The sequence below is a fragment of the Pleurodeles waltl genome, chromosome 4_2 (assembly GCF_031143425.1).
Source record: "Pleurodeles waltl isolate 20211129_DDA chromosome 4_2, aPleWal1.hap1.20221129, whole genome shotgun sequence".
NCBI classification, from domain to species: Eukaryota; Metazoa; Chordata; class Amphibia; order Caudata; family Salamandridae; genus Pleurodeles; species Pleurodeles waltl.
The window spans coordinates 684,822,771-684,838,948 of NC_090443.1; the positions used below are offsets into that span (position 1 = coordinate 684,822,771).

The window sequence follows — 16,178 nt, forward strand, 5'->3', positions numbered from 1 at the left end:
TTCTTCTATGCAGGACTACGCCGTCTCCACAGTACCCGTGCACGACTATTTGCACTTGAAGAGCTTCTGCAGTATGGCTGGACCGAACTTGATTGCTATTGGCTCAAGTGAAGCTGCTCAAAAGGCCCTCAAGGTAACATGAAGGACTGTATGCCACCTTTCTGCGCAGCACCTCTGACATTGCTAATGGCTCGTGGGAGGTAATACGTGTTCCGAAAAGAATCCTAGGAATGTTTCACCAGAATATAACGAGGAAAAGGTCACTTTGACCGACTACTGTGTTCTCTGGAAATGTTATTTACTTTTTAGAGTTCAGGTCATAAAAATACATTTCCCATGGCGTTACAGTCCCAGTCGATAACATAAAACTGTTACTTGAAACACTTTTCTTGAAAAGCCTGGTTGCAATTCTGTATTTTTCACGAGATAATGAATTACTGTTTTCTACCATAACCTGTGGCGCTGCCTTATGGGTGTCAAAGTTTGCAGTTCAGCCTCTACATTTTTTGTTACTTGCATGGAACTTTCTCTACGTGATTTATACATTGTCGTGCAATGCGAAGAAAGTGTTCTTTGCTTTTTGAGGTTTGGCGTGCATTAACACCTGAACACAGATTAGGGGTAGCAGATCAGTGCTTAATTTGCAAAACAATGAGGGCCAGATTTACAGTATTGCATTCCCCTTGCATCATGCAAGGTGGTGCAAGGCCAATGCAAGCCTTAAGTGATATTTGCCACGAAGAGCCACCCTGCGTGGCATAGTAAATCCAGAGTAACGCCATGAAGCGCAAGTTGCTGCCTTGCGTTACTCTGCCCCGTGTAGTTATTCCATGAATGGAGCGTGGGTGTTTCCACACTTACACCCAAGCTTTGGCACACTTCCAAACTGACTGCAAGTACTAAAACTTGGAATACCACAAAAAAGGTACGCCTTCCCAGGAAAGGAACAAGGAGGAGAAATAAAGTTTTTTCTTGTTTTCCCCTCTTTCTACATGTGCAGCACACATAGAAAGAGGAAAAAGCCTGAGAATTGTTATTGTGCAGGAAGGAGTCCCTTCCTGCACACAAATAATCTTGCCTGCATTGGCGCAAGGCCGCACTGAGTGCACCAACATAGTGAGGGATTAGGAATGCACCATATCTTAGTAGATATGACACATTCCTGCATCTCCATGTGACGCTGCACAGAAAGTTGTCTTGATGCATTGCTCTGCATCACATCTTCATAAATCTGACCCGAAGTGATGGGCTGAAACTTTTCTGAGAAGCCCGCTGTCACAGAATGTGAGGGTTGTCAAATACCAAGTCTGTCTAGTCTGTATTTCACCTCATACCTCTCATCGACCAACATACTACGCCTGCCCTCATATACACCGTTGTCAGTTCCTTTCCATCCCTGATTTACTACTCTGCCACTAATTTTCAGTATTTTTCTTCATCCCTCTTTCCCACTCTGTTGCTTTTATCTCTTGTTTTGAGTCAAAGTCTGATGAGTAAAAGAAAGTCCTAGTCCCCAAAAAAGAGTGCCTGGGGGCCCCACTTGCAACCACCAGCTCTAATTAGGCTCTATATCAGACACTACCACTAACTAGTGCCGGTTCCTAAGGGGTGCAAATGCAGTGGAAAGAATAGAATGTACACAGGGCTCGAAAACTGATTTTTACAATCTATTTTAGGAGGCTGGCTCTCTATATAGTGGCCAAAATAAGGTGCTTTGTGTAGAGAGTCAAAGCAACCCCACCTCGGTTTAAGTGGTAAAAACTAGACCACCTAATGCTCTAATTGTTATGGTAGCTTGGTCGAGCAGTTAGGCAAATGTTGGAGAAGTGCTAAACAGTTGTTGTACTCACAGTGTAAATAAATGTGGAGACATACTCAAAAGAATAACTCGAGACCAAGTTACAAAAATACTGTAGATTTTCATAACATTTTTAAGATCATGATCATTAAAATCAGGTAAGTACTTTTTAAGTTATGATTTTTAAAATGTTGGCAAAAATAGTTTTTTTGTGCATAATTATGCACCATAGGAATCAATAAGAGAAAAAATTTACAAATGCATATAAAATCAGGCAATGTGTTTACCAATGTCTCCTTTCATTTATAGTTCAAGGTCAACGAGACGTCCTATGGACCAGTCTGGGAAGTTCGGGTGGCTCCTGGTTTCGGCAGGGGCAGCTGCTGCAGGATCACTGTGGGGGATCACTTGGAAAAGCAATGCACAGGAGGACTCCAAGATGAGTCCGGTGGGTCTCCATGGAGTGTACAGGTCGCAAGATGGAGGGGACCCTTAGAGTACAGCTGGTTCTGTGGTGCAGGGCCCAGGGAGGCCAGGTGCAGGGCAGATAGGTGAGCCAGGAGCTGTGTGCAAAGGTGCCCTTGAAAGAAGGAGGCAGGTCACTTTGTGGGTAGCTTGCAGGTCAGCAGTGTCACTCTGGGGGGTGGTTCTAATCTGTCCTGAAGATGCTTGAATGGGGCTTGCTCTTGGTCTTTTGAGAGTTTGGAGTGGACTTTTCTTGGTGTCTATTGCACGGTTAAGCCACTGGAGGTCGTAGTGCCACCAAACTTGGCACACACTAGCAGGACTTGTCCTCCAGGTCCATTGGGTTTAAATTGGTCTGGCTGCTTTGTGCAATTCCTTGGTCAGCAGCCAGTCAGTGAACTGGACTTCACTGGTCTTTTGCTTCTTTATTGCAGGGAGTGATGCCTTCACTCTGGCGAGAGATATTCGATGATTTTCAGAAGGGTGGAGGTCTTCTGGGGATTTTTAGGGTCTGTCCATTGTCCATGCAGCCTCTAAGCAGTGATTCTTGAGTCATGGGTGCAGAAGGCAGGTTTTGGCACCTTTTTCTTTGTGCAGCATGAATGCAGTTCTCGAGTCTTAGGTCTTCATTGTTGCAGGACTTCTTGTGTCCTTGGAATCTGATCTGCAGGTCTAAGGGGGTCCACTAAACACTGCATTTAGTGGGCATTTAGGGGAACCCCTAGTAGTGACCAATGAGTAATCTACCTTAGGGTGCCTAAACCCACTATGTGACCACTTCCGGTGGGCAGAGGGCACTTCTCCATTCCTGATTGGCTATTTTCCTACCATGCAAGATGAAGGAAACTGAAATGGAGGATTCACCTTGCATGCAACAACTTAGGGGTGGTGCAAGCTGAGGGTGACAACTCCTCCTGTCCTTAGTGCATTTTCCTGCCATTGCTCCCACCAAGAGTGGTGGTTTGCAATGGGGACAGCCACCTGTTGCCCCCAACAGGGCTGGGGGGCGAGTTTCAAAGGTGGTAAGCCCTTTGAAGATCGCCAGCAGGGCAGTGCACATTCCTGGGGGAGGAGGTGTAACACCTCTGCCCAGGAAGGGCTTTGCTTTCTGAACCCAGAGAGCACAGGCTCTCACCCCAGGGTTCCAGAATCGGTCTGGTGGTGGCAGGCTGGTTGTGACCGGCCAGCAACCATGCCAGGTTCAGTTAGCTTTTGCAGGGGCCACCTCCTAAGTGGCCCATGGTGAAATTTTGCAATAAATCCAGTATTGGTACCAGTTTGGATTTATTGTTCTGATTAGTTTGATACCAAAGAACCGACGGTTCAGAGTGGCCATCATGTAGCTGTGAAACTCATACTGACCGGTGTTCAGCATTTACTATGTCCCAGGTTTGGCAAGGACACAGTAGGGGCATATTGCTCATGCATCTATACCCACACATGCATTATAGTGCAGCCTGCCTTAGGACTGGAAGGCCTGATAAGAGGGTTGGTTTACCTATATTGCATGCAACGTGTAGTGGACAGGTCACACAGGCTGTGTGTCATGTCAGTTTTGCATATTGGGATTGCACCAGGACACTCAGCCTGCAAGGGCAATGCTGGGTGCACTTGGATGCATGTTCCCTGAGGGTGGAACAATCTGTGCTGCTGCCCCCAGGGGCCTACCCTTATTACCCTATGCCCTGTGTACCTAAGTACCATTTACTAGGGATTTATAGTGGCAGCTAAAGGGGTTGCCAATTGTGCCAGTGCATCACAGCACTTTTGGGAAAGAGATCTGGCCCAGAGAACCTTGTTAGCAAGGGGCCTGGGCGCTAACAACTTTGAAACCACATCAAATACCAGGCAAAAGAGTGGGACTAACCATGTTAAAAGAGGCACTTTCCCACACTGCTCCTTCCCCCCAAACAAAAGAGGATGAGACTACCCTTTTCCTAGAGAGTCTTCATCATCGATGTGGAAGAACCTGGAAATGCCATCTACATTGACATGAGCAGTCCCAGGTCTGTGTTACACTTGAAAGTCCATCCCTGTAGGAAAATAGACCACCTAACAGTTTGGGATTTTCACCTTTCATTTCTTGCAACCATTTCAGAAGCCTGTGGTCTGTTTGAACTATGAATTGAGAGCCCAAGAGGTATGGTCTCAGCGTCTTCAAGGCCCAGACCACAGCAAAGGCTTCCCTCTCTATGGTACTCCATTTTTGTTCCCCAGGGAGTAGTCTACTTCTTATAAAAGCAAAAGGCTGGTTATGTCCCTCATCATTTTTCTGGGCTCCTACCCCCAGTTCTGAGGCATCTGTTTGGACAGTAAACTGCCTGGAGTAGTCTGGAGCTTGTACGACTGGAGCAGAGCACATAGCATTTTTCAGAGTGTCAAAGACCCTTTGACAACGCACTGTCCAGTTAAACTTTTTAGGCATTTTCTTGCAGGTCAATTCTGTGAGGGGGGCACTATGGTGTCATAGTCCTTCACAAATATCCTGTAATACCCAAACAGTGCCCCGACCTGAGTCTGGGTTGTGGGAGCTTCCCAAGCCAGAATGGTCTGGATCTTGGATGAAGAGGTTGAACTTGGCCCAAGTAAACAGCTTTACCCTACCCTATCTGGCACTTGATAGTGAGGCCTGTCTTTTGCAAGGCCTCAAGGACCTTTCCTATCACATGATCCTGCCAGGTGGAACTGTAGACAGCTATGTCATGCAAATAAGCTGCACTAAAGGATTCCAGCCCAGCAAGGACTTGGTTCACCATCCTTTGGAAGGTGGCAGGGCAGTCTTCAATTCAAATGGCTTAACAGTAAACTCATAATGCCCATTTGGAGTGGAGAATACAGACCTCTCTTTTGCTCCTGGAGTCAGGCCAATCTGCCAGTACCCAGATGTCAAATCAAAAGTACTCAGATATTTAGCTGCCCCTAGGCTACCCTAGTCTATCTATGAGCTCATCAGTTCTTTGAATTGAATTGGGTATACATCTGTCTTAGTTACTGAGTTGAGCCCCCTGTAATCCCCACAGAACTTAATTTCATTTTTCTCTCCTTTGGAAGTGAGGTTTGGGAGCTGCAACTACTGGGCTTGCCAAGGGGCTCTCTGAGGGTTCAATAACACCCAAATCCAACATTTTCTTGACTTCTGTCTGGATGCTCTCACTGCCATGGTCTGACTGTAAAGTTTGTTCTTGGCAGGCAAGCTGTCACCATTGCCCACATCATGGGCACACCAATCAATCATACCAGGCGTCAGTGAGAATAATTGCATACTGGTTGAGGATGTGTCTGCAATCAGCCTGCCGTTGTGCTGTGAGGGTGTCTGATAAGACCACTCCATCCACAGAACAATCTTGTGGGTTTCTGGAGAGGAGATCATGGAGAAGTTCACTCTCTTCTTCCTGTCTCTCAACTATAACCATGGGCATGGTCACATCTACTCTGTCATTGTAAGGGTTCAGGTGGTTGACATTAATTATTTTCTTGGGGTTTGTGCAACTGCCAATGTCAACTAAATAAGTGACATCCCCTTTCTTTTCATGTTTTGGATAGGGCCCAGACCACTTGTCTTGATAAATCATAAAAACCACAGGCTCCAACACCCAAACTTTCTGCACTAGTTGGAATTCCATCATAGCAGCCTTTTGGTCATACCAGTGCTTTTGCAGCTCCTAGCTTGGCCTGAAGGTTTTGGCTTGCTTTTTCCATGTACTCTGCCATCCTTGAATGTAGGCCAAGGACATAGTGCACTATGTCTTGTTTGGGCTCTTTGAGAGGCTTCTCCCAGCCTTCCCTTACAAGACTCAGTGGTCCCCTAACAGGATGCCCAAACAAAAGCTCAAATGTAGAGAATCCTACTCCCTTTTGTGGCATTTCTCTGTAGGCAAAAAGCAGACATGGAAGTAAGACATCCCATCTCTTTATGATTTTTGCCTTTTAGGGTCTGGTTAAATCTTTCAATCAACCCATTTGTTTGTGGATGGTATGGGGCAGTGAACTTATAAGTTACCCCACATTCCTTCTACATGTGTTTTAGGTATGGAGGCATAAAGAGAGAACCTCTGTCTGATACTACCTCTTTAGGGAACCCAACTCTGAGAAAAATACCCAGGAGGGCTTTTGCTACTGCAGGAGCAGTGTATAGTAAGTGGTATAGCCTCAGGATATCTAGTGGCATGATTCACTACCACTAGCATATATCTATTTCCTGATGCTGTCTGAGGGTCAAAGGGTCCCTAACCTTTCATTGGGCACCCCAACCACAGGTAGTGGGATTAAGGGGCCCTTATGTGGCCACCTGCCTTGCCACTGGCTTGGCAGGTGACACCAGACTGGCAAAAGTCTTTCATCTTCTGGGACATTCCAGGCCAATAGAAATGAAAAATTATTCACTAGCCTGTTCCAGGTTTTGGTTTGGCCCAGATGCCCAGCTAGGGGAAATGTCATGGGATAGAGAGAGGAGAAACTCTCTGTATTGCTGATACACTACCACTCTCATGGTTGCACCAGGGTTGAGGTATCTGGCCTCAGTGAACAGTAGTCCATCCTCTCAATAAACTCTGTGGGTACCACTGACACTACCCTTTTCTCCCTGTGCAACTTGCTGCCTCAGGCCTTCAAGAGTGGAACAGGTTATTTGTCCCTGGCACAGATCCTCCCTGGAGGGCCCCCCTGGGCCTAAGAGGTCTGGGTGGTAAGGCCCAAGCACTACAGGCTCAGTTCCCTCTGGGTATAACAAGTTCTCTTCCTGGGAAGAAGGGTTCTGACCTGCGATCTTTTAAAAAGCTGCCTTCCCAATCATCTTGACATTTCTCTTGGAAGGTTGGTCCACTATTTCAGGATCCAACACTTCTTTTTCTCTCTGACGTTTGCTCTGTGTGCTAGTCATAACACAGGCATATTCGGGGATCCTAAGCATGGCGGCATGGGTGTTCAGTTATACTTCAGCCCAGAAGAAAGGCTCCAGGACATTTCCAAGCAGACAATCTACTGGGATGGATGGGGATACAACCACTTCTTTCTGTCCAACTATGCCCCCGTAGTCAAATGTTACCATAGCCATGGGATAGAACTTTGTCTCATTGTCAGGACTGGTGAGAGGATAAGTCTTCCCCACCAGGAACTCATTTGAGTGGACCAAGTGCAGGGTCACCATGATGATAGAGGCTCCTGTGTCCCGCAGGGCTTCAACATTTTACTCATTTATCAAAGGGTGCTTCCTGTATTTTTGTATATTGCTAGGCCAGGCCACACAGGATAATTCTACCCCTCCCTCTGTGACTAGTATTGCCTCTGTGAGTTCAGTGACATGGTCAGGCCACAACTGTGATCCCATCGGGAGCTTAGCAACTGCATTTACTGCAGGTTGACTAGAGGCATTTTTCTTGTTTTTACAGCTATAGTCTCCAGTTTGGTGCCCTGAAGTCTTGCAGTCATAGCACCAAGCCTTGTGGGCCCATCCTCCTCTGCAGGTTTTTGGGGGCCTTGAGAAGACTCTTTATTTTTATTCTGGCTCCCATCTTTCCCTTTGGGGGTCGTTTTTGCCTCTTTCTATTTGTCTCCTCCACCAGTGGTAGTTTTGGTCACCCTTGTCTTGACCCAATGGTCTTCCTTCTTCCCCAACTCTAAAAGAGAAAGTGAACCTAGGTCTACCAGGTACTGATGTAGCTTCTCATTGTAATAATTACTTAGTAAATGCTCTTTCATGAACAGGTTATTGTAGGAGGCTGGACTGGCTTGTAGTGAGTACCAAGGGGTACTTGCACCTTGCACCAGGCCCAGTTATCCCTTATTAGTGTATAGGGTGTCTAGCAGCTTAGGCTGATAGATAATGGTAGCTTAGCAGAGCAGCTTAGGCTGAACTAGGAGACGTGTGAAGCTACTACAGTACCACTTAGTGTCATATGCACAATATCATAAGAAAACACAATACACAGTTATACTAAAAATAAAGGTACTTTATTTTTATGACAATTTGCCAAAGTGTCTTAGAGTGTACCCTCAGTGAGAGGATAGGAAATATACACAAGATATATATACACAATAGCAAAAATATGCAGTATAGTCGTAGAAAACAGTGCAAACAATGTATAGTTACAATAGGATGCAATGGGGAAACATAGGGATAGGGGCAACACAAACCATATAGTCCAAAAGTGGAATGCGAACCACGAATGGACCCCAAACCTATGTGACCTTGTAGAGGGTCGCTGGGACTATTAGAAAATAGTGAGAGTTAGAAAAATAACCCTCCCCAAGACCCTGAAAAGTGAGTGCAAAGTGCACTAAAGTTCCCCTAAGGACAAAGTAGTCGTGTTAGAGGAATAATGCAGGAAAGACACAAACCAGCAATGCAACAACTGTGGATTTCCAATCTAGGGTACCTGTGGAACAAGGGGACCAAGTCCAAAAGTCACAAGCAAGTCGGAGATGGGCAGATGCCCAGGAAATGCCAGCTGCGGGTGCAAAGAAGCTTCTACTGGACAGAAGAAGCTGAGGTTTCTGCAGGAACGAAAAGGGCTAGAGACTTCCCCTTTGGTGGACGGATCCCTCTCGCCATGGAGAGTCGTGCAGAAGTGTTTTCCCGCCGAAAGAACGCCAACAAGCCTTGCTAGCTGCAAATCGTGCGTTTGGCATTTTTGGACGCTGCTGGGGCCCAGGAGGGACCAGGAGGTCGCAAATTGGACCTGAAGAGAGAGGGGACATCGAGCAAGACAAAGAGCCCTCACTGAAGCAGGTAGCACCCGGAGAAGTGCCAGAAACAGGCACTACGAGGATGCGTGAAACAGTGCTCGCCGAAGTTGCACAAAGGAGTCCCACGTCGCCGGAGACCAACTTAGAAAGTCGTGCAATGCAGGTTAGAGTGCCGTGGACCCAGGCTTGGCTGTGCACAAAGGATTTCCGCCGGAAGTGCACAGGGGCCGGAGTAGCTGCAAAGTCGCGGTTCCCAGCAATGCAGCCCAGCGAGGTGAGGCAAGGACTTACCTCCACCAAACTTGGGCTGAAGAGTCACTGGACTGTGGGGGTCACTTGGACAGAGTCGCTGGATTTGAGGGACCTCGCTCTTCGTTCTGAGAGGAGACCCAAGGGACCGGTAATGCAGCTTTTTGGTGCCTGCGGTTGCAGGGGGAAGATTCCGTCGACCCACGGGAGATTTCTTCGGAGCTTCTGGTGCAGAGAGGAGGCAGGCTACCCCCACAGCATGCACAAGCAGGAAAACAGTCGAGACGGGGGCAGGATCAGCGTTACAGAGTTGCAGTAGTAGTCTTTGCTACTATGTTGCAGGTTTGCAGGCTTCCAGCGCGGTCAGCAGTCGTTTCCTTATCAGAAGGTGAAGAGAGAGATGCAGAGGAACTCGGATGAGCTCTTGCATTCGTTATCTGAAGTTTCCCCAGAGACAGAGACCCTAAATAGCCAGAAAAGAGGGTTTGGCTACCTAGGAGAGAGGATAGGCTACTAACACCTGAAGGAGCCTATCAGCAGGAGTCTCTGACGTCACCTGGTGGCACTGGCCACTCAGAGCAGTCCAGTGTGCCAGCAGCACCTCTGTTTCCAAGATGGCAGAGGTCTGGAGCACACTGGAGGAGCTCTGGACACCTCCCAGGGGAGGTGCAGGTCAGGGGAGTGGTCACTCCCCTTTCCTTTGTCCAGTTTCGCGCCAGAGCAGGGGCTAAGGGGTCCCTGAACCGGTGTAGACTGGCTTATGCAGAATTGGGCACATCTGTGCCCAAGAAAGCATTTCCAGAGGCTGGGGGAGGCTACTCCTCCCCTGCCTTCCCACCATTTTCCAAAGGGAGAGGGTGTCACACCCTCTCTCAGAGGAAGTTCTTTGTTCTGCCATCCTGGGCCAGGCCTGGCTGGACCCCAGGAGGGCAGATGCCTGTCTGAGGGGTTGGCAGCAGCAGCAGCTGCAGTGAAACCCCAGGAAGGGCAGTTTGGCAGTACCAGGGTCTGTGCTACAGACCACTGGGATCATGGGATTGTGCCAACTATGCCAGGATGGCATAGAGGGGGCAATTCCATGATCATAGACATGTTACATGGCCATATTTGGAGTTACCATTGTGAAGCTACATATAGGTAGTGACCTATATGTAGTGCACGCGTGTAATGGTGTCCCCGCACTCACAAACTTCAGGGAATTGGCTCTGAACAATGTGGGGGCACCTTGGCTAGTGCCAGGGTGCCCTCACACTAAGTAACTTTGCACCTAACCTTTACCAGGTAAAGGTTAGACATATAGGTGACTTATAAGTTACTTAAGTGCAGTGTAAAATGGCTGTGAAATAACGTGGACGTTATTTCACTCAGGCTGCAGTGGCAGGCCTGTGTAAGGATTGTCAGAGCTCCCTATGGGTGGCAAAAGAAATGCTGCAGCCCATAGGGATCTCCTGGAACCCCAATACCCTGGGTACCTCAGTACCATATACTAGGGAATTATAAGGGTGTTCCAGTAAGCCAATGTAAATTGGTAAAAATGGTCACTAGCCTGTTAGTGACAATTTGGAAAGAAATGAGAGAGCATAACCACTGAGGTTCTGATTAGCAGAGCCTCAGTGAGACAGTTAGTCACTACACAGGTAACACATTCAGGCACACTTATGAGCACTGGGGCCCTGGGTTACCAGGGTCCCAGTGACACATACAACTAAAACAACATATATACAGTGAAAAATGGGGGTAACATGCCAGGCAAGATGGTACTTTCCTACAGTTATACCATAATCGTGTACCTTGTTACCAGCTTACCAGCTAACTAACCACCCAGCATTTTTACTGAATAGTCCACAAACTCTACCCAAGTTTGGGTCTGGGTGTTTTGAGCCTCCCTGAACTTTATATACTGTTCAGTTGTAAATCCAAAGCCCTCAATCAGGATATCCTTCATAAGGACATAGGATGCAGAATCTGCCTCATTCAGTGTCGGGAGCCAATCCCTGCACTTTCTTAAGAATACCTTCCATAGCAGTGTGCCCCAATGTTTATTTTCAATTTCCCACCAAATGCAGTCTCTTTCAAAGGCAGAAAAACATTTTACTATATCATCAGTTTCTGAGAAGGGAGAGACCACTCTTTTTGGGAGTTTGAGATTGAAAGGTCTCACTCATAATACTTGTATGTTGCCACCAGAGATGGGTGCTAGGTCCAACTATTTTCTCTTGGTTTAAATTTCCAAAAGCCTAGCTTCCAGGTTCAGTCTTTTGGTCAATCTGGTCAAAGCCAGGTCTTCTTCTTTGGGTGCACTAATGCTAGGGATAGAGGATTTACCCTCATCCCCATTGTCCACAGCATTTTCCAAAATTCACCATCTGTGTCTTCTATGGAGTGGGTTTCCTCATACTTGGCCGCCAGATGCCTGGCATGTTTTCTAGCAGGGATTCTGTTCAGCTTGCAGAGTTTCCTTAGCTGGGCATAGTTATACACCAGGTAAGGGGTCAGGTCATGCTTTTGGCTCTGGTTCTCTGCATCTGACATGTTTCATGCTACTAAAGATGGGACCTTTTTTAGAAATTTAGAACTCTTTTTGGATAAGGACAACTAAAGTAAGGACTTTTAATTCTAACCCTTGTTGTAGCAACCTAAACAGGGCCCTAGCAGTTAGTTTACAATTTTGCAAACATTTTAGCCATTTGAAAAAAATGCCATTCATCTAAAGGCAATTTGGAGGGTTATTAATATGCTCACAAATTGACAAAGTGGTATCAGCAAATGCAAAGTCTTTCTCCCACCACTGATACACCAAATGTAGAAGGCTCTATACAATGTACAAAAATAATGTGCACTGTATAGAGAGTCAAAGCAACCGCACCTTGGTTTACAGAGGTGAAAACTAGACAACCTAAATGCACTAATTTCTATGGTAGCATGGTAGAGCAGTTAGGCCAATCTTGGAGAAGTGCTAAGCATTTGTTGTACTCACAATATCAATAAATATGGACACACACTCAAAAGAATAACCCAAGACCAATTTACAAAAACACTTCAGATCATTAGAATTGGGTAAGTACTTTTTAAGTTATGATTTTTCAAAGTTTAGCAAAAGTACTCTTTTTGTGCGTAATTACGCTCCTTAGGAATCAATGGGAGACAAATTGGAGGACCACTTGAAAAACAATGTACAGGCAGACTTCAAGATGACTCGGTGGGTCCCCTTGGAATGTAGAGCTCACAAGGTGTGGAGGACCCTTAGATCATGGGCAGATTCTCCAAGGCAGAGCCCAGGGAGGCCGGGTGCAGAGCAGATATGTAAGTCAACAGCTGTGCACAGCGCTGCCATTGGAAGCAGGAGGCAGGCACTTTGAGGGTGGTTTGCAGGTCAGCAGGGCCACTCTGGGGGTGGTTCTTATGTGTTCTGAAGCCACTCAACTGGGGCTTTCTCCTGGTTCTTTGAGAGTCTGGAGTGGAGTGGTTTCTTATTGGTGTCTGACGTTGGGTGTTCAGTACCTCAGGCTATTGCACGGTTTAGCCACTGGAGGTCACAGTGACATCAAACTTGCCACACTTGCAGGATTTGTCCTCCGGGTCTGTTGGGTGGTCTTTGGTCTGGCTGCTATGTCTGGTTCCTTGGTCAGTGGCCAGTCAATGAACTGGACTTCACTGGTCTTTTGCTTCTTTGTTGCAGGAAGTGACGCCTTCACTCTGGAGAGAGATATTTGGTGATTTTCAGAAGGGGGAAGGTCATCTGGGGTTTTGTGGAGTCTGTACATTGTCCATGCAGCCCCTCAGCTGCTATTGTCGAATCCTGGGTTCAGCAGGCAATGTTTGGTGCATTTGTCTTTGCCCAGCAGGAATGCAGTTCCAGAGTCTTAGGTCTTCTTTGTTGCAGGCCTTCTTGTGTCCTTGGAGTCTGATCTACAGGTCGAGGGGGGCCCATTAACAACGGTATCTAGTGGGCATTTAGGGGAGTCCCTAGTAGTGACCAATGGGTCATCTACCTTGGGGTGGCTACATTCACTATATGGCCACTTCCTGTAGGCAGAGGTCACTTCCCTATCCCTGATTGGCTATTTTCCTACCTTGTGAGATGGAGGAAAATTAAATGGAGGGGTCAATCGGATGCAACACCTTAGGGGTGGTGCAAGCTGGAGGTGACCACCCCTCCTCTTGTCCTTTGTGCATTTTCCCGCTATTCCTCCCGCCAAAAATGGGGGTTTGCAATGGAAGCAGCCATCTGCTCCTAGCAGCAGAGCTGGGGGTCAAGTTTCAAAGGTGGAAGGCCCTTTTAAGCTCACTGGTAGGGCAGTGCACATTCATGGGGGAGGAGGTGTAACACCTCTGCCCAGGAAGGGCTTTGTTTTCTGAACCCAGAGAGTACACCTCAGGGTTCTGGAATCTTGTCTGCTGGTGGTAGACTGGTTATGACTGGCCAACAACAATGCCAGGAGTAGTTAGCTTTTGCAGAGGGCCCCTGGGTACATTTTGCAATACCTCCAATATTGGTACCAGTCTGGATGTATTGTTCTGAGTTGTTTGATACCAAACAACCGAGGGTTCAGAGTGGCCATCATGGAGCTGTGAAACTCACACTGACTGGTGTCTAGCACATGCATTTAAAATGGCTACTCTGTTCACCTGCTATGTCCCAGGTTTGGCAAGGACACAGTAGGGGGCATATTGCTCATGCATCTATACCCCCACATGCACTATAGTGCACCCTGTCTTAGGGCTGGAAGGCCTGCCAGAGGGGTGGCTTATCTATGTTGCATGCAATGTGTAGTGGGCAGGTCACACAGATTGTGTGCCATGTCAGTTTTGCATGTTGGGATTGTACAAGCCACTCAGCTGCAAACAGGAGAATGCTTAGAGGCTGTAAGCGAAACAAAGGGTCAACTCTGTGAGGTCAGTGAATTTTGACCCGTGGTTCTGCTTTCACTACACCAGGCCTTTTGGTCAATCAACCTCAGAGCTTTTTTGCTTCTTGTATTTGTCCCTGGAGGTGATTATCTAAGATAAAAACCAGTTAAATCATAATATGCCTAAATATTTCATATTTGATGACACTCCCACATCCTTCTATAGTCTGCACGCGACTATTAATCAACAAAGTGTTATTTCTGGAGATATTTTACATGCCTTACGCTGTATGTTGACAAGTATGTTGATACCCTTGTGCTGTGTCCATTTCAAATAGAGCAACAAAATACAATTTAATGTGTGATTACTGGGGAATGTGAACTAGAGCAGTAACATTAGCAAGACAGCAAAAATGCACATGTGAAGACCTATGAAACATGCATCAGTGGCACCAAAGGTAGACCAATCTCGGTATCCACACATCAGGTGTTAGTTTGTTTCTCATTGCCAGAGCCACTTAAATTAGGCAAATGTAGGACCGCTGCATAATCCAGTATCTGCTGCATAATCTGTAGATTTTAACAATTTTATTTTTAAGGTAAAACAGTGCAAAAGTTGCTAAAGACGTAATCAAGTTGCCTTTTTTTCAAATTGCTTTAATGACTGGATTACCAACTCTTTAGATGTGGTGCTCCCGGTGAAGCAGCTCAAGAATTAAAAAGCAGGTAAAAAACCTCCCTGGTTTAATTCTCACATACTTAGTCTGAAAAAGGAGTGCAAGCACTTAGAGAAGATTTTGAGAAAGACTTATGATGTAGCCAGTAAGGCCAAATATAGGAGTGAGGTCAGGCACTACCACACTGAAATTAGAGTTTCTCAACCAGTTACTATTCCTCTAAAATTGAGCAGTCCACAATCTCTTCCAAAGAGACTTTTCAAAATCTTAAAAGATATCACAGAGCCTAAAATTCCCGATGGTGCTCTGGAGGCCTCTAGTGAACACAGTGATAACCCCCACCCTCTTCTTTCAGAAGAAGATACTTGATATCTATTTGGAATTTCCAGACAATACACCTCTGGAGGAATCCCCCCAAGACTTTCATAGCCCAGCCAGCAGAGACTGACAGTTTCCCGGACCTTACTGTGAACCTTCTTACAGATCTCCTTAGCACAATAAAGTCAGGGTCCCACCTTGACCCCTTGTCCCTTCATATTCTAAAAAATGGTTCTGATAGTATAGTCCCATTACTGGTAGAGCTACTCAACCTCTCCCCCGCCAGAGGGCAGGTCCCCACAGACTAGAAGCATGCAGTGGTTATGCTGTTTCAAAAAACAAAAACAAAAAAAACCTGGACTTGACCCGCTGTGTTTGAGCAGCTATAGGTCCATTTCTTTTTACCAGGATCTCTAAGGTGCTAGAAAAACATGTCAATAAGCACCTTTTGGCCTTTTTGGAGTCCTATTGGATTCTTCATCCCACTCAAATGGGTTTTTGCCCACAGCATAGCAAGGAAAAGGCCCTGCTGGTAGCATCGGCGGAAGCTAGATGGCTGCTGGATCAAGGAGATTCAGCCGCAATTATTTAGTTAGATCTTAGTGTAGCCTTTGATATGGTGGACCATAGTACCCCTCTCCGTTGCATAGCACAAGCCAGCATTGAAGGTCAAGCCCCAGAATGACTTGCTTCCTTTTTGAAAAGAACCTTTTAGGTTCTTGATCACACCTTTTGCTGTGAGACTCTTCCGTTGAGATGCGGGGTTCCCCGGGATCCTCCCTGAGCCCCACTCTCTAATATTTATATGCCTCCACTGGCAGAGATCGCTCACTTTCATGGGCTTGCAGTAGTCTCTTACGCAGATGACACTAGTGATTTCCATCTCCTCTTCCCCAACCCTTCCCATCCCAGTCTCTCTCTTTGTCTACCAGAAGTCGCTAGTTGGATGGCCAATTGTAAACTCAAATTGAACACAGACAAAACAGAGGCTAGCTCTGTTCTGCTGAAAAACGTACCCAGTCCCAAGCCTGTGATAAAGAATCTTAGCATGTGGCTCAACAAAAGACTCTTGATGGATCATCAGGCAAAGTATTTCGCTGCCAGCTGCTTTGAGATCCTGAGATTACTACAGAAGAT

The 16,178-nt window shown here is 46.6% G+C and overlaps 1 protein-coding gene across 1 annotated transcript in view; it reads left to right on the forward strand.

The window, feature by feature from the left end:
* DDAH1 (dimethylarginine dimethylaminohydrolase 1) overlaps window positions 1-16,178 on the forward strand; it is a 519,240-nt gene that overhangs the window by 362,720 nt on the left and 140,342 nt on the right. Inside the window, exon 4 of the mRNA XM_069232269.1 lies at window positions 14-133. Coding sequence (XP_069088370.1) covers window positions 14-133 — 120 coding nt within the window. The remainder of the gene's footprint in view (window positions 1-13; window positions 134-16,178) is intronic.